The sequence below is a fragment of the Macaca fascicularis genome, chromosome 20 (genome assembly GCF_037993035.2).
Source record: "Macaca fascicularis isolate 582-1 chromosome 20, T2T-MFA8v1.1".
Taxonomy (NCBI): Eukaryota; Metazoa; Chordata; class Mammalia; order Primates; family Cercopithecidae; genus Macaca; species Macaca fascicularis.
In genome coordinates this window covers 45,194,840-45,213,150 of record NC_088394.1, presented here as the reverse complement: position 1 = coordinate 45,213,150, position 18,311 = coordinate 45,194,840, and the positions used below count along the sequence as shown (strand labels likewise).

Genomic DNA, 18,311 nt, shown 5'->3' with positions numbered 1-18,311 from the left:
AAGACTGAGCATGCTTCTCTGACCTAATTTCTAAGAAATCTACCGGAAATAACATTTGGGGATTTTTCCATTTAATAAATTTTTTAAAAAATAGCTGCCCTCTCAGCCCCATTTCCCATGCATTTTCCTCTCTTCAAGCTGTATTTAAATTCCTTCTTTCATTTTCCTTCTGGTAACAAAGACGTCTGTGGCTCAACAGACGTTTCTCTAAGACCCCATCCTGTTAGGTCTCTGAGCTGTGGGAAGTATTTACACAATTGCCAGTGAATGTAAGATCCAGGAATTTCCCTAAGATCCCTAACAAAATTGGTGATAAGTAGTCCCACATGTTAATCCAGCCACCCATGGATGACAGCACTTACTGTTTCTTTGATAAACGCCAAAAACATTTGAAATAAATACCTGACATATTTAAGTGCTTTCTAATCTATTAATTTTATATATGCATGAGTCTGTTTTGTATATCTTCTGATTATAGGATAAATGTAAATAAATCCAAGGAATAATTAAACCTACCACTTCCAAGAAGCCTTCTTTGTAGAACTGGAGGAGTCTTAAATAGGCTTTTCAGGTATGCATCTCTTATTATCGCTAAACACCAACTCCGGCAAGGCAGACATCATGTGTGGGTCATCTTTACAGTAGGCACAGGCCCTAAAACAGTGACATGCACATTGCAGGCACTCCATAAATGTTTGCTGAATTGGCTAAACCTTGGTTTGTCCCCATAATCAACCACCGCAAACAGCACACAGATAATTACTTCTTGGAAAGATTCCAGCTAGTGTTTGATGTTACCTATGTGGTTTTTCTCTCAAGAGCAGCTCTGTAGGATTACATTATTTTCTGTTTTTTTTTTCCCTTTGACCTTAATGTCATCTACTTCAATAACAGCTTCATACAAAATTCCTACCAGCACATACCACAGCAGATTCAAGGCCTTGTTTTAAAAATGGTGCCAGCATCTCTTAATTTGGAAGATATATTGTCTCTCCTGAACATGGGCTAAGAAAATGTATAATTTGGTATTAACATAAGAGCTGAAGACACTTTAAATGCACTGTTTCATTTTTATAAGATAAAAATAATTTTAAGAATCAAAATGTTATCAACAGACCTGTCCTTCATTAAAAAGTAAAACTGCATTTTCCTACATTTTATGAAAGTGTCCAATTACAAACAATTTTGAAATGTAACTTTTAAAAATGTAAACAGCCAAAATACTGTATTTAAAATAAATCTGGACAGGCAAAAAATATACATATATACCCAGAAGACAGAGATTTTGGTGAAAGTTAAGATATTTCATCTTTGAACAACTTAGAATCTTTCCTGCATTTTATAGTCTAGTTCCAGGCATTAATCTGAAATAACCTTGAAATCCTAAATCTAACACCCTTCAGAACAAAGTAGCTTTTCTCTTCTGCCTTATGAGCAAATGGACTAAATACTAGGAAATGGTACTGTCTGGGCCTTTGAACCAAGACTGAAAGAGATGAAATCCTATATGATACGTATAAACATTAGAGAATCCATTTTGATTTAATAAAAGGATGAATTTGTTCTATATCCTGTGAGAAAATGGTTCCCTTTTCCTGAAAATGTTGTCTCATTCCAACAATAGAGAGTTGGTTTTTTTTCCAGGGTGTGGTGTCGGGGGTGGACAGAGTTGCCATGAATACGGCATCTATCAAGACTGCTGTTATATTCATTTCTCAAAATGCATTGTAGTAGGAAATTCAGAACGCAATAAGAGAAAATAAATGTTTGACTTCAAAATATAAGGCCACATTTAAAGCAGCAGGTGAAGTATAGAACAGTTAACAGTACAAATTCTTTATCTGCAAACTTGCAGTTCCCTAAATCTCTGTAACACATCACTTTTAAAAGCCTCAGAGAAGCGGTTCTATAATAATTTACCAACAATTCAACCCCTCAATAGCCTTAGCAAGTGAAACCTTATAGTCTTACATTTTAGAAATGACCCAACTTGATCCTTTTATTCTTCAGAATATCTCTCTCAAATTTTCATTTGCTTTTCATTAATTGATGAATTATGAGATGTTTTAGGTGCCTGTCCACAAAGAAATGAAATTTTCACTTTCCAGGAACCTAACAAATGAAAAGATAGAAACCAATTCCAACAGAATGTTACCAAAGAAATCTTTTAGAGTCGACTGTTAACATTATTTATTTATATTTATCTGGCTCTACTATTTGTGGTACATTTACACTTCAAAGCTAAACCTCAAATAACATCATAGTGAGTGGTTGACTTCATGTTTAGCTGAGGTCTTGAAGACTGAAAAAGACCATGACAAACGCACATCTATTGTCTTGGCTACTGTATCCGTCTTCATCACCATTCTGATGGTGTGCAATGTATTGCAGCTCACCCTTTGGGAAGGACTAAAGTAGACATCTGTTGGTTCTGCTTGCTCAGCATTCCTACCTTAATTTTCCTTTGGAGAACCCCTTTATTCTAGACCACGTGAAGTTAATGCCAAACCCCATTCCAGGGGATGCACCTGAATCCAACTTCAGTTATCTAAACAGTCCCTTCTCCACGTTCAGAGAAGAGCAAGCGACTCAAACTGCCTTCATAAGGACAGACCTGGGACTTCTGCTGCAAATATTGAAGAATAAGTACTCTTTTTTCTTGCTAGGACTAAGCTGGTAGTACCTTCTAGGAGGCTATCATATGGAAACAACTTGTTTGAAAATGAAGCCACAACTAGAAAACAGATCCTGGTAACCCGGATTGACGGATCCAGCCCTACCTTAAATGGCAGGACCTAACCCGAGGCTTTTTGCATCAACCAAGTAAAGTCCTTAAGTTTTGTCACTTGCAGCTAAAAGAATTCTGACTCTAACAATGTGACAATAGCAAAAATAAACATGACTGCTTTTGAGGTTTCTAATGGATTTTCCTCCCTAGACACATGATTTCATTTAATCCTCACAATTCAAAAAAGCACATGTCTATTAACATTAAATTAATGTTCATTATTTTGAACACATACTATGTGGACAAGGGATGGGGAAAGCCAAGGGAGCAATCAATGTGAAATCTCACTTATATGGGAGGGAAGTGGAGGTTACATATCTCAGGGCACTTAACAGACATCATCAAATGAAAGAATAAACAGTATATGGGAGAGGCAGGAGGTGATTCTTCAATTCCTGGATGAAAAATTAGGAGATAATGAACTCCTAACAATCAGCCTAATGAGAATGGCTCAAACAACAGGGCATAGAGAGGGAGTTAGGTTAGACATGGGGTTCTTGAGAGTTTTCAGCTCTGGGTGGGTGCAGCTGTTGTCAGTGGGAAAGGGAAAAAGGAAGGGCTGAGTGTGGAAGGCAGGGAGGGAGGAGACAGTGTGAGTCAGTGAAACAGGGCCCTTAGAATGACAAGTCTGGACCAGAGAGAGGCTAAGACTTGAAATACAAGATGGGTAACCACTGGCATACAGATGGCAGTTCAGACTTGGGCACTGCCCACCAGAGCCTCATCATGAAGAGAAGAGGGAGAGGCTGGCCACCACCTCCCTCTGAGTAATCGTAATCCTGCTCCGTGAGCTCCTGAAAACAGGCTCTTTCACTCGCCCCATCTCTTGCTCTTGATTGCAACCCGGCATTCAGGAGGCATCCAGTAAATATCTGTGGAGGGACCGACAACGCAGCGCTAGGGCACTGAGAAGACCCCGGGGCACCAGGGGCTGGTTCTACAAGGGTGCCCCTCCCGGTGCCCTCCAGCACGCTGCCAGAGCCGCCAGTCTTGGCCGCTACACGGGATGCTGCCTCATTATTCAGCTCTCACCTCTTAAATTAGTTCATGCTCTCACATTAGGTGTAATCACAGCTGGCAACGCTTTCTGGGGATGTCTCAGAAAGATCTGAGTTGAAAAAATATTTTTGTGTCATATTTATTTAAAGTAAAATTGCTGCTTCCTCCCCGCCCCTTCCTTTCCTCCTGGCCCACCCAGTGACCCCGGCCATGCTCAACGGAGGCGGCGGTCGGAGGTGAGACTTCCTCTACATAATTCCTTAAACAGCTATCAACTAAGTCTTAAAGAAAAAAAAGAGATCTAGAAGCAGAGACATGGCTGCTGGCGATCCCAAAGCTGGTGTACCCGCGTGGGGGAGAGCGTACTCTGGGGGCGGCCGGCAGGCCGGACCAGAGGCTAGCCCCGAGGCCCAAGGCAGGAGCACTCCGCCGGCGCCCCGCGTCTCTCCAGCTCCCAAGGCTGCGCTAACTCCACTGATCACGCCAGGTTCAAGGTCGCCCAGTGGGGACCGGAGCGCCGGGAGCCGGTGGTAAATGTTCCAGCCGGCCTCTGCCTGGGGTCCGGAGCCGCGTTTCTGCTTTGTACTTGACGGACAGGTCCGCCCGCCCTCCCGCCGCCCGGCTACCAGCCCGCGTTCATCCTGCAGGGCTAAGTCTCCCGCACTCGGCCTGGAACGCCTGGAGCGCTCCCTTCCTCTCCCCATCTTCGCAGCTCTCCTCTCTCCCTGCCACTTGGCAAAGCTGCATTTTGACTTTCACATTTTTGACTACGTGTGTATAGTTCCAAGTCCATGCGTGGCACGAAAATCCACTTAGGGTAAAAATTATTCTCGAAAAATCGCCCATCTGGTGTTCTACACTCAAGGCTAGGAGGTGCAGGCACGGGTGCATAAAGCACGCCGTAAGGGTGCACAGTAAATAAAAAGTACGGATGCAAAATGTAAATTTTAAGTGCAAAACAGAAAAGCAGTGCTCGTTGCCGCCCCGCACGCTGGATTTTAAGGGGCACGAAGGCGGGCCTCAGCTGTTTTCGCTTAGCCCCGCGTCCTCAGCGCCCGGCCCAGTACCCGGTACTCCGTACGGGTTCAATGATCTCTCCTGAATAAGTGAACAAATTAAGAAATGAATGAATGACCTCTCGATCCGACCTCCGCGCCGGGCAGAGCAGAGCAGTCGCTGCGGGAGGCGGGAGAGAGCGAGAGGCCAAGCTCCACCGTCGCGGCCGCCTGGTGGAGCAGAGGGACCCGGAGACGCCCGGCGCCGCGAGTGCCTGCCTAGTAGCTCCCGGGTACCACGTGCGCCCACCCCAAGCCGCGCAGGCCCCGCCCCGCCGCGCGCGCACGCGCCCTGCAGCCCCGCCGCCGGGACCCTGCGCTAGACTCGCCCAGCGCCGGCTGCCCTCCCGCCCGCGCCCGCTGGGAGGCGCTCCCCTCCCACCCGGCGCGCCCACAGGCGGGCGGGCGACTCGCGGCCTCTAGCTATTCCACTCCCGACCCCGGCGCGCGCCTCCTCCTACCTGAGGGCCGACCAGCGGGGGCGGGCGTGAGGGCCGAGCAGCGGGGGCGGGCAGGAGGGCCGAGCATCGGGGGCGGGCGGGAGGGCCGAGCATCGGGGGCGGGCGGGAGGGCCGAGCATCGGGGGCGGGTGGGAGGGCCGAGGGGGGCGGAACAGGATCGAGGCGGGAGGCGAGAAAGTGACCGGCCGCGGCGGACCCTCGGTGCGCGGACGCGGGCGCGCGCCCGCGCTCCCTTCGTCAACTCCCGGCCAGAGCCCAACCCTGCTGCCGCGCGCCGCCCGCCTCGCCGAGCCTAATAACAACGGCGCCCGGGTCAGGTGGCCGCGCGCGGACAGCGCCGTCATTGGCTCGGTGGGGAGCGCGGCGCGTCAGGATTGGCTGGGAGGCGGGGCCTCGGCCGGGGCGGGGGCAGGGCCTCTGAGGGAGGCGGGCCGGGAGGCGCCGGGGGCGGGTCTAGGCCGCGGTCCGCGCCTTTGTGCCCGGCGCGCGCTCTCCGCCCGCTCCGGCTGCAGCGCTGGCTGCATCAATAATTCAGAGCGGCGGCGGCGGCGGCAGCGGCGGTTGCGGGCAGGAGGTGGCGGCAGCAGTGGGAGCGAGCAGCAGCGGCTATGCATCCAAGTGCGGCTGGGCAGCCGCGGCACCCCTGAGGCCCGGGCGGGGCTCCGGGAACACAGCGCGGAGGGGACGCTCGTCCCAGAGTGCGAGGAAGAGCTGTAGTGTCCAGAGCGGCGGCGGCGGAGCTGCGCACGGAGCTGAGGAGGGGGCTTCGGAGAGGAACTGGGACGGGGGGGGCGGCTGGCGCGAGCAGCCCCGGGGGTGGGGGGCGGGGTGGGCGCCGGAGGCGCGATGCTGGGCGCCGTAGAGCTGCTGCTGCTGGGGGCTGCGTGGCTGGCGGGCCCGGCCCGCGGGCAGAATGAGACGGAGCCCATCGTGCTGGAGGGCAAGTGCCTGGTGGTGTGCGACTCCAACCCCACGTCCGACCCTACGGGCACAGCCCTGGGCATCTCTGTGCGCTCCGGCAGCGCCAAGGTGGCTTTCTCTGCCATCAGGAGCACCAACCACGAGCCGTCCGAGATGAGTAATCGCACCATGATCATCTACTTCGACCAGGTGAGAGATCCTTCCTCCCGCGGCGTGCAGATTGGGCTGGTGAGGGAGGGGTGGATGGAAGACCGATGCCCGGTCCTCTGCAAGGGCTCTGCGGAGGCGCGGGGACGACAGTCCGGGACCGATTGCTGCCCACTCCCCTTCGTTCCCGTCTCGTTATAGGTACTAGTGAACATTGGGAGCAACTTTGATTCAGAACGCAGCACTTTCATCGCCCCGCGAAAAGGGATCTACAGTTTTAACTTCCACGTGGTAAAAGTCTACAACAGACAGACCATACAGGTCAGCCGCCGCCTTGGGCCGGGCCCTGGCCCCGTAGCGGGGTTACTGGCCGCAGGGGTGCTCGGGCTGTCCGGAGGTGGTAGGCAGAAGTGGCGGCTGCATGTACTTCGGGCTGCTTGGAGGGACAGATAGCGGGGCCTCTCAGTTCTGTGGCTTCAACTGCCCTCTGCTTTCCCTGTCTCTGGATCTTGGGATCCAGCTCCATCCCTCCAGAGACAGAATTTTCTGCTTCCGCCTTCCGGGCCCCTCCGAAGGGTTCCCTGGATTGCAGGGACTTCCTTGTAACTGCTGTTGTTAGCGCCCCAGACAGCTGCCGCTTGGGGAGCCTTCCCGGACTTGGATGCTTGTCTTCAGCACCACGGACAGGGCCCCCGTTTTCTCCCACTTGCCCCCATCCCCACCCCGTGCGGACTCTGGGTTTTTGAGCTAGCAGCATTTAGGCCCGGGGGGTGAGGGGTGGAGAGAGAAGGGAAGGAGGGGGCGTAGTGCTACTCTTTCCCGGCTCCAGCCGTGTCCCAGCAAGCACTCGCCGGCTCTTAGGGTCCCCAGAGGTGTCCAGGTTTCCTTTGGGCGCCGAGAGAGGCGGGACGCACAGCTGGGGAGAGGGCGCGAGGCCCTTGGCTGACGGTGCCACCACAAGGGCAAAACCAGGCGGTGGCGGGCGCGGCTGGATGGGGGCTGGAATTGGGCCCGTGGTTTGGGGAGAAAATACATTGTGCCGCTCGGTGCGAGATTTCTAATCAGAAATCACAGTGGCTTCTCCGCTGTGTCTTGGCAACTGGGTCCAGGAGGGATTAGGGGCTTTTTGTTTGTTCGGTTTTGTTTTTCCGGTAGCGCCGGAGGGAGCCTGAGTTGCTGCGGCTTTTTTGTTTGTTCTTTGTTTTTTGAGGCTGAGGGGAAACGGGAGAGAGGTCAAAGGTTTCAGGGCGCTAGAGCCACCTCATGAGTTTATTAAATTGGATCACAGAGCACAGTCGAGATTCGCTTGGCGCGCTCATTTGAGAAACTGGAATAAGAGCAACTCCCGTTTTGGGGACAGACCCTTTCTGTCACCCAGATGTGTGGTCTTTCGCCCCACTGGAGCCTCAGTAGTAAGCTCCAAAGCCCGTTTTCCACCATTCGCCCCCGCCCCCCGCCACCACCACCCCTCCGTGCTTCCAGGTCTTACAGGCTGTTAGCCAAGCAGTGGGGAGATTCGCTCCACCGCGGCTTCAGTGCCTGCCTAGGTTGCGCCTCTGAAGCGGGCCTTTCTCTTTCTCAGGTGAGCCTCATGCTAAACGGGTGGCCGGTGATTTCAGCCTTCGCTGGTGACCAGGACGTGACCCGGGAGGCCGCCAGCAACGGAGTCCTAATCCAAATGGAGAAAGGCGACCGAGCATACCTCAAGCTGGAGCGGGGAAACTTGATGGGGGGCTGGAAGTACTCGACCTTCTCCGGATTCCTCGTGTTTCCTCTCTGACTGGCTCATAGCCTGAAGGGAGGCGGGGAGAGGGCGAAGGCAGAAAGGGGAGTGAAAAAGAGGCTGAAATTAAGAGGGAGAGAAAGCAGCACGACTTGAAACTTCCTACATGTTCTCTAACTGTATCTGGGTAAAAAGGTGCGCGCCAGCGGTGGGACAACTTTGTCCATTTCCTTATTAGGAGACATAAATTTCGCTTAGCTCTGCGCACTCCCGTTTCCAAAAATAAACTCGCCTCCCCCATTCCAGTTGCAGTAATCAAGAAAGAGACGGCCTTGTCGTTGTTTCTTATCCCCCAACTTCATGTTCCCTGCAATTTATTTAAAGAAACTTTGTATTTCACTACATAATCTCAAATCTTTCTCCCTAGCCCCCTCTGAATCCTTCTGCCTACTGAAATCTAATATATTCCCCGCCCCCAACCTTTTTTTTCAGTTTGGAGAGGGGGTAAGTTTTGTTGTTGTTGTTGTTTTGTTTTGTTTTGTTTTGGATGGGGAAGGTACTTTTAATTTGGCAAGTGTTGCTCTTCTTAAAACACTGCTCAAGTTAATTAGCTGAAGATACTTAGTGTCCTCGGCTGCTTGTTAGCAGAGAAAGGACTCACCTTAGTGGTGACTGGTTTAAAAAAATATAAATATATATCATTTGTACACGAAGAACTCTTGCCAGTGGAAACTGGCTGTGTTTCCGTATTTCTATGTCCTACTCGGAGTGATCGTGAAATCTAAGGCTGCTTGATGTTCTGATGCTTGTCAATGCCGTCGTGCTCTGGGCTCAACGAAACGCCAAGGAGCTTCTTCGGGACGCTTCCTCTTCCTCTGTAACATACGTGTGAATAGCCAAGATTTAATTTTGCTTTAATCTAATAAAGTCGAAGCGGGACTTTTATTTTTCTGAAACAGCTTTCTAAACTCCTCATCTTCCCCAGCTGGGAGGTTGGGGGTCGGGGGTGCCAAAGGGCGAGGTTCTGAAGGGCAGGAGACTTGGGGGAACGCAACCATAGAAAGGCCTGGGCGCGAGGGCTTCCTCGCAAAGCCAGCCTTGCGCTCCTTCCTGTGCCAGGCCAGGGGCCAGCACTGCATTCGCCTGTGTTTACAGCTTTGATGCAAACGTAAGAAACGTGGCCGAAATCTTCCTTGGCCAGGCGCGGCCGCCGACCCGGGAGCGAAGTTTGATTTTTTTTCTTTGCGTTCCAAATGCATCAGGAATAGTTCCAGTTTGAGGACCCAAACCACTCTACCTGGGGCGGCAGACTCCTCACGCCTTCTGTCCCCGGATGTCTCCCACCGCGTCCGCCCTGCAGTTCCCGAAGCAGCGTATGTTTTATACACCGCCTCTGAATCCGGAGTCCACCCGCCGCATACTCGGGCGCCCAGGACCTATGATTCCGCTCATTCACAGGACTTTATTCAAGAGGTTCGTCCAGGAGTTTTAATTGTATCGGAACATAATGTGAAAGCAAAATTGAAATAAACGACTTCGTTTTAAGTCTGGAAGGCTGACCCAGTTGCTTCGGCAGCGGGGAGGTCGGGAGCCGGAGCGAGTGGGCGTCCTGGGGCGAAGGGCCGGGAGCTGGGAGCTGCAGCTGGCTGGTCCCCTGCAGTTGTGGTTCCTTTCAGAGAAACTTTTTCCTGGCCCAATATTCAGTAATGAATTTTATTTCCTTTAAGGGGCGTGGGGAGAAGGGAGAGTTAGTAATAGCACAATAAGCAACGTTTCTCGGATTTATCCCAGCGGCTGGTTCGAGTTAGAAATTCACGGACCACCGGGCCTCTGTTGAAACCCAGGCCCGTTTCTTCTCCGCATGCAATCCGGTAAGCCGCGGAGCAGCTATAGCGGGAGCCCTTCCAACCCAGTGGCTCCGGGACCCGCAGAGATAGATAGGGACTCGCGAGTGAGGAGTGGACCCGAGTACTTTTCTGTTTCTGCCCAACAGTTTCCCTTCTACCCTGTCAGGCCCCAGGGAAGTGGGAATGAGAAGAAATAAGGGACCTTAAAGGGATTTAAAAAAAACCTGTTTTCAATAAAGAGACGCGCTTTTTCCGAAGTCTCCTGGTTGGGAAGGAGAGGTCGGAGACAGTTGGAGCCTTTGGCAGCGAAACTAGCTCCACCCAGCAGCTCTGCCATTGCAGGGCCAGCCCTTCGGGCTTGTGGAGACCCTATAGTCAGTAGGGTGAGTGTAAGCTCGAGGCTCTAGGGCCGCAAAGGTTGGAGAGCCACCGCTCGAGGAAGCTGCCCCTGAACGCTTTGGCGCTCCCCGGGCTGCAGGTGGGTGGGTCAACTCTCTTTCTGAGGGCGAGAACCACCAGGGTTCTGGTTTCCGTGGCTGCCTGTTCTGTGGGGTCACCAGGCTGTGTCCCGGTGGAGTGACTTTGGCAAGTCCGCTCTCAGGCACTAAATTTGCCCATTTATATAAAGACAGGGAGAAATCTAAACACCTCTCAGAGTTCCTCCTGCTCTGTGGATCCAGCCCTCCTCTGCTCCCAGACTGGGAGTCTGCAGATTCTTTTGCCTGGGTGAGTGAGTCCTGGCTGCAGCCTGTGCTTACCTGGCTGCCAAGTGGCAGCTCCTGAGTACTAGGCCTTGGGCTAGGGTGCAGGCCAGGGGAAGCCTGTGTCTCCTGGAACTGGGACTCACTTCTGAGCCCCAGCTCTGGAGCCTGGAAGGTGAGTACAGTGGGAGCAAATTGTCCCCAGATTGGAAAAAGAGGGGTTGATTTTCCTTTGATTCTGCTGTAGCTCAGCAGACCTCCTTCCTAGTAAAGGATTCCTGCCTCCCACAATGTCCGAACCTAGTATTGGAGAACCTTCTTAATTGGGTTCTAGCCTCCCTCTTCTTTCTCCACCTGCTGACCCCTTCCCTTGCCATCTGATGATTCCACCTCCCATTGTTGTCTTTATGCCTCCACACCTGCTGTTCCTGATTCAAGTTGAAGCACCCCTTCTCTCCTCCAGTTTGCAAAGTCCTATCCTGCTGAGGACCCAAGAAGTCCAGCTGAAAGGCTGCTTGCTCTGGGAGGAGGTTCTATCCACACAATACAGGCATTGCTTCCCCGAGGTTCAACACCCCTTCCGCACCTTCCAACCAGGCCTTGTTTTGTGCTGGTTGGGAAGGGAGACATCTGGGGCTGAGCTTGTCTCTTACTGTGTGGGTTCCATGGGGGCAGAGAGAGCCCACACAGCGCTTAGCCTGCTAACCTGGCATCCCCACCCCAGAGGGCCTGGGGAGATGTGGGGCTCCATGTCTCCCAGACTGCCCTTACTGCCAGGCCTGAGCCTACCAGTGGCCTGAGTGGGGCTGTGGATAGCTCTCCCCAGGGACCTAGAGGTTTGAGTCCTTAGGGTCCTGGCAGGTGTGGTTGGGCCACCTCCCTCGCTTCTGGGGTGAAGGTGAGGTGAGTGTTACTTCTGCTAGAGGCAGGGGAGCCATCTTCTGAGCACTGGGCTTCAGCCGGAAGGGAACAAGAGACTTGAAGACTGAGAGAGATGGAAGAGGAGGAGCACTAGGTAGAGACTACCTTCCTTCCCCCAGCCAGAGGTTAGGGAAGGGACCCATTCGGAAACCCATACCTCACAGTGGCATCCTTTCATGCTTAGAATCCTTTGGGCCCTTCTGGATCTGGGGCCCGCCTCTTGCTTTCATCTAAAATAAACCCCTTCAGAACAAAGCCTGTAGGGGTTCCAAAGCCACCCCTTCATTCAACCTTACCCTGGTCCCGAAGGCTCCTCCCCAGCCCAGGTCACCTTGGTCACCTCCTCCCGGAAGCCTTTCATGCCTTTCTTCTCCAGCCTCCCTCTTTGGAGTGTGGCCTCTCTTACCAGCCTGCCTCCTCCCTTCCCGCACCCCGCCAATTCTCCCAGGGCAGAGGCTGTGTCTTATTCTGCGCAGCGTTTCTGGCACCCAGCCAGGCTTAAAGGTACGGTGAGTGGAACTCAGGGAGGCTTCTAGGACCCAACGAGCCCAGACCTTCTCCGCCCGGGTTCTCCACACCGCGCTAAGCGGCCCGGGAGCCGCGCAGGCGAGGAGCCGAGGGTGATCACTGTGGTCTCTGCTGGGTTGCGCTGGGCCACGCACCGGCCCCCCAGCTCGCTTGCTCCCCGGCCGCCGCTTCCACCGTAAGCCGAGCTGGGAGCGCGCCTTTCAAGCTGCTCTGGAGCGCTAATGCTCAGAGACCGGGCGCATCCGCTCTTAATGAGAACATAATTACCCAGATGGAGAGGGAGCCTCACCCCGCTCCTTAATTGTTGCCTTAATGGGGTGGTAGTAGGGGATAGTGCGGGGCGGAGGGAAGGCGTGGGACTCTCCCACAGGTTTCAGGTTGGGTCCTGGGGCGGGGCGGACTCAGTGGAAGGCGAAAGACCCTGAACTGCAGACGTGTACGCTGCACTTGGCCTCTGGCTTCATATGAGACCTTAGAATACTCCCCGAAACCCAGCCTTACTTTTTTTCAACTCACAAATGCGAGAGATGGGCTAGAAGACGTCTAGTGCTACTTCCAGGCGGTCTTACATTTATGGTCAGTGTGGGTGAGTTTAAGCCTTCATCTTGGTGTCCAGCCACCTGTCTCCCGAAGGTGCTGGGCCTAATTACCTCAACAGGCTTTCAAACAAAACATTGAAACCTAATACTGATTCTGGGTGGGAAAGTGGGCAGGGGGGCAGTGGTGCCCCGGAACCAAAGTTCAGGCACAGCTCTCTTTGAGCTAATTCCACGGAGAAAAAAACAAAACAAGAAAACAAAAAACAAACAAACAAAAAAGGCGGGGGTTGGGGTGGGATTGCCCAGGGGCATTTACAAAGATCTCTCAATCTTTTTGCATAGCGGATACATACGCACTCCCAGAGAGCCTTAGCGTCCTCGCATTTCAAATGGGAACAATAATGCCTTCACAACTGGGTAGTCGTGAAGACTATGCTAAAAGGTCCAGAAAGTGCTCACCACTGCCTGACACATAGTAGGTGCTGAATAAAACTAGCAATACCAAGGAGCGATCAACACTTGGCATATCCCACAATCACAGAAACAGGACGTAGGGGAACATGTGGGTAATCCCAGCGGCATCAAACATATGTGAAAACTGAAACCAGAGAGCAAGTGAACCTGAATGGTGGATGTAGGAAAAGGACCCTGTGTTCTTTCTTGTTCCTGCATACTGATCCCATCCTCACCCACATCAACCACAAGCATAGGAGATTTTACCCCCTAAATATCTTTCCTCTTCATCCCTTTGCTTGTATATTTGCATCGACCACTGTGGATGAATGTTCTCTGCGTGTCTGTAGACTCTCCCATCAGACCAAGAGCTCTGTTGGCATGTCTGTGTCCCTTCAGAGGGTGAGCCCTTCAGAGTGAGAACTGTGTCTTCCTTATCTTGCCTGGTCCTGTGCTACCTACACAGTGCCTGGCACAGAGCAGGTGGCCTGTGATCATGTCATGAGCTAACCCAAATTGTGTCTGGCACAGTTGCAGGATATGGACACAGCCAATGAAAGTGCCCTTCAGGGGACTTCCTGGACCTCTCAGTCCCTCCCGTCTCCCCACCCCCATATCACTAACAGGAACAATGCTGAAATGGAAGCGCTCCCAGATCCTGGGCAGAGACGGAAACCTTTCTAGGTACCTGCACTTGCTTTTATCTCCTCTTCCCATTTCAATCTGAGCCCAGCCTGTCCCCAGCAAGTCCCAGCTGTGATCCTGAGAAGGCAGTGAGCAGGGACAATGAGAAAGAGGCCAGAATCAGATGTATGGGCTGGTATTTGGATTTATTGCTAGGTCTTCTCACTGGAAAAAATGATTTGCTGTGCATAGATGAGGCTGCCAGCACTTCAGGAGGCAGCAAGGAAACACAACGCTGCTGATGTCGGGAAGGAGAGCCTCGTGATTCTAAGCAGAGGCCTTCCGGTTTTGTGGCCACAGCCCAGAGCCTAGGGAGATCTTTGTTCATCTTGCTAAGCTCCAAAGACTTCAAGGAAGGGGTGTAGGGTGAGGGTCAGGGTGTCTCATCTAAGCAGACTCCAACCTGACCTCAGTGCTCTATTTGAGCACATTCCTATACCCTATACCTCATTGGCAAAGCCCTCCCTGACCCCTACTCAGCAGCTTGTCATCTGCTGACCACCTGAACTCTCCTATTCAGATCATGCCCTGACCACATCTTTGCTGCATGCTAAGCTCCAAGAGGATCAGGCCCTTATCTGCAGGCTCCCTGCAGTGTGCCCAATGCCTGGCACAGTGCCAGGTAGTAAATACTCTTTCAATGTTCCTTGAATGCATGAGTAAATGAACATATGACTGTGTAGACAGATGGATGGAGGGCTTACTGGTTGCATTGTGAATGCATCTTCCTGGCCCACCAGACTGGGAACTCCACAAAGGTGTCTGTCTTCTCTGCCTTGTTTATAGCTGTGTCCTCAGTGCCTAGCACAGTGTTTGGAATATGGTCAGCATGAAAAGCGTTTCTTCAATGAATGAAGAATTATCTTTATAATACTTTGGAAGTGGGACTCATGGGACTATGAGATTCTAGGGTGTAGGTTTGGTACTGTGCTCCTCTCTAAATCTTCACTGTTCATCTGAATGTTTATTTTGGAATGGAATTGCATTGTACCTGTTGTCTGGAGTCAACTCTATAGCACGAGTTGTTTTTGTATGCTGTTTGTCCCCATGCCCAACATACTGTGGGCACCTTAGAGGGCAGGGGTCATATTTTATTTTCCTTAAAGGAGAGGGATACTCTCCTTTCCCCACCAGCATTTAATAATGGGATTTGGTATTGGTTGATCGGTTGTTTAATCCAGGATCAAGCCATTCAGCCTGTGGCAATGAATGGGCATTGACACCTTACTGATAGTGGTAGGTAACAAAGGTCAGAGGGTGCTAACCAGCAGGCTTTCCCATGATATTGGCACACTGGTCGGATGTAAAAAGTACATACAGGGTCTTGGCAAATGAGGGGGCTGGTAATTCCTTGTTCACAGATGGCCATAAGGTCACTGGGTTTTTGTTCTAGCTGGATACGGAATGAACTCTGAAATCCCCTCATAGCTTTGGGTTCTGCTTCAGAACATGCAGTTGGAGTGGGCTCTGCTGGTTTCTTCTAAATAAAATCAAAGACTCCCCCAACCCCCTACATTTCTCAGACCCAGTGTCCAGCTGGGAGTTCAGCCTGACAAAGGGTCTCTGGAATGCTCTGCTAGCAGCAGCAATCTGCTTACTCAGGTGAGGTTCAAGAGCCTTTTCTTCCATCATCAGAAATTACTGCACACTTTCAGGGAAACTTTCAAAGAGGGAAGAGGGAATTACTAACAAAGGAGAGGCAACTGGACATTTTCTTCCTCCTCATTTAAAAGGAAGCTGTGTGCTCTGCCCAGATCTTGTATTGGAAAGACTCTCCTTTGTATTCTGAGAGACTCAAAAATAAACTCCCCAATGTGTACTTCTGCTGAGAAGTTCAGATGATTTTATAATGACTGAGTGGCTCCAAATATGGCATTAAAATGCAGCTGATGAGGAGCCTGCTATTTTACTAACTCATCTTGATCAAAGTTGGTCAATTTAGGTCTCAGCAAATGTTCCAAATGCTCTCTCTCTTTCTCTCTTTTTGGAGTTCATTTCAGGTAGATGGATTATTTACTTATTCTGAAGGTGCTGAGGGAGAGGGCATGTTAGCAATACCAATTGAGCTGTGGGTGCAAACTCACAGCTCATCCTCACATGGCATCTGGGTGTCTGATGCATTTTCTTCCTCCCTTCTGGGCTTTTGATGCTTCCCAAGTGGGGACTTATTTGGCAGGTTCACCAGCATGTGGGCCTCAATAACCTCCTGCATCAAATTGAGTGACAGTGGTGCTCTTTGAGGCTGTGAAGCTTGCAGCTGTTTTCCTTGATTGCCTAAATATGTCCCTGTCTCTGTCATGAAAAGTTGGGATCCAGGCTGAGAGCAGAAACAAGTCTGTTCCCCGAAGAGTGACACCACACAGCCTCTAGGGTCCCATGCTAACTCGAAGTTTATGCAATGCAAGACTCTGCAGACAGCAATGAGGGTCTTTGTGTCTGCATTTCCAGCTTAAAGTTGTCACCAGCATCCTGCCTTGTAGCCGCAACCCACAGAAAAAGCCATTGATGGCCAGCTGTTAGAGATCTGATGGGAGTCTTCTTTGTTTTTGTTTTTTTGGGGAGGTGGTAGTTGGGGAGGGTGGGGGGGTGGAGTCTAGTTCTATTGCCCACTGGAGTGCAGTGTCTTGATCTCGGCTCACTGCAGCCTCTGCCTGTAGGTTCCAATGACCTTCCTGCCTCAGCCTCCCCAATACCTGGGACTACAGTCATGTGCCACCATTCCTGGCTACTTTTTTTTTTTTTTTTTTTTTGAGTACAGATGGGGTTTCACCGTGTTGGCCAGGCTAGTCTCAAACTCCTGACCTCAAGCAATCTACCTGCCTCAAAGTGCTGGGATTACATGCGTGAGCCTGGCTGTGAGTCTTCTTTGGACTCCTCTTACATTTTTTTCTTCACTTGCCAGAGTGAGCTTCTCAAAATGTAAACTAAGCCAAGTGACTCTTCTACTTAAAACTATCCAGTGTGAACCAAAACTCCTTAGAGTAGCCTCCAAGCCTTCCATGATGGGGCCTCTGCTGACTTCTGAGACCTCATCCTCTATTGTTTTTCTCTATTGCAGAGTAGCTCATTCTGGATTTCTGTTAGTTTCTAGAATATGCCAAGCTGTGTCCTGTCACAGAATCTTTTCACCTGTCGATCCTTTATGGGCAAGGGATACTCTTCCATCTCCCACTTATTGCTGTGGCCATTTCCTTCTCTACTTTTGTATCTGAGCTAAAAAGTCACCTTTGCAGTGAAAGGCCATCCTGATCACTCTGTCTAATATTGAGACACCTCTTCTTCTACCAACTGAGCTCTATCACACTGCTTTGCTTTATTTTCCTTATAGCAGTCGTGACCCTGGAAAATGCTCATTTATCTGTTCACTTGTTTCCTGCCTCTCTCCCTCTCTGGGGATAGGAACCTTGCTGTCTTGTGCCTTACTTTATTCCCAGTGACTGGAAGAGAGCCTAGAATAGTAGGGGCTTGATTCATGTATGAATGATGGAATGGCAAACCAGCCATCCAGTCCTGGTCCCCAGAGCTCAGGGTTTTTGCTCCATCAGAGCAGAGCCATCTCCTCATTAGTCCCTCTCCTCAGGAGCTCAGGAGAAGCTGAGGTCCATGGCAGCCATTAAACATGTCACCCACCAGAAACCATCTTCATATTGAGGGGAAGTGCACTGGGAGCTGTGAGCTCAATGATGGAGCTGGAAAACTGGTGTCCTAGCTACATGCCCAATAAATGGGCCTTTTCCTTGTTAATATCTGCTGTTAAAATTGCATAATTCAGCTCTAACATGTGATTGGGCTAGGGAAAACTGAAGTTAGCTGTGAATTATTGAATTTTTTCTTGCAGAATTTATCCTGCAAGTAGGAAACAGAGAACAAGGAGCAGAGGGGCTTTGGTCTGGGGCAGAGGTGAAAAGCAGCCTGGATGTCATTCCTGAAGCTGTTGCTCAACACGGAGCAGAAGTGGGTGGTGAGGTGAGGACTCAGGGTTGAGAGAGAGGCCTGAAGGGTCATGCACGAGACAGAAGCAGCTTCGTGACTCTCCCCAAGATGGGAGAAGGGAACAATGGGGGCAGAAATAGCAGCAATGTGAGTCTAAAGCTGCTGAGAAAAGATACTTATCCCCAGACTATAAAATATCCACCACAGAAATACCCAGGTGGCCTGGAGTTGCCAATCAAAACATTGGTTCGACAGTGCTGACCTCAGAATCGCTGTGTGCCTGCCCAGCAGCAGCTCTGCTCTGCAGGTCCTGTAGAAAAACCAGGCGGGGAGCCTGCCTCACCCACGGTCCAGCAGAAGAGAGTGTAGTACAGAGAAGGATAAGAAAGTAGGGTTGGGGCTTGACTGTCTATTTCACTTGCATTAAGCCACTCCCACACCATAGTAAGTGCCTCATGGTCCAACTCAATTTTCATGACCTTTGGATTTCACCCCTGTTATATGGCAGAGTAGCAAGCACTGATTAAGAGAACAGGCTTTGAAGCAGAGCTAGTTTTGAAGACTGACTTTATAACTGTACTCAGGACTCTTGTGGGTACAGATGACTGAAA

At 51.0% G+C, this 18,311-nt stretch overlaps 1 protein-coding gene across 1 annotated transcript; it reads left to right on the top strand.

Moving 5' to 3' along the window:
* Positions 1–5,836: 5,836 nt before the first annotated feature.
* On the top strand, positions 5,837–9,647 carry CBLN1 (cerebellin 1 precursor). The gene is made up of 3 exons (XM_005591869.4): positions 5,837–6,413; positions 6,573–6,692; positions 7,954–9,647. The coding sequence occupies exons 1-3, from the start codon at positions 6,150–6,152 to the stop codon at positions 8,149–8,151; spliced, it is 582 nt and encodes a 193-aa protein (XP_005591926.1). The 5' UTR covers positions 5,837–6,149; the 3' UTR covers positions 8,152–9,647.
* Positions 9,648–18,311: the final 8,664 nt, after the last annotated feature.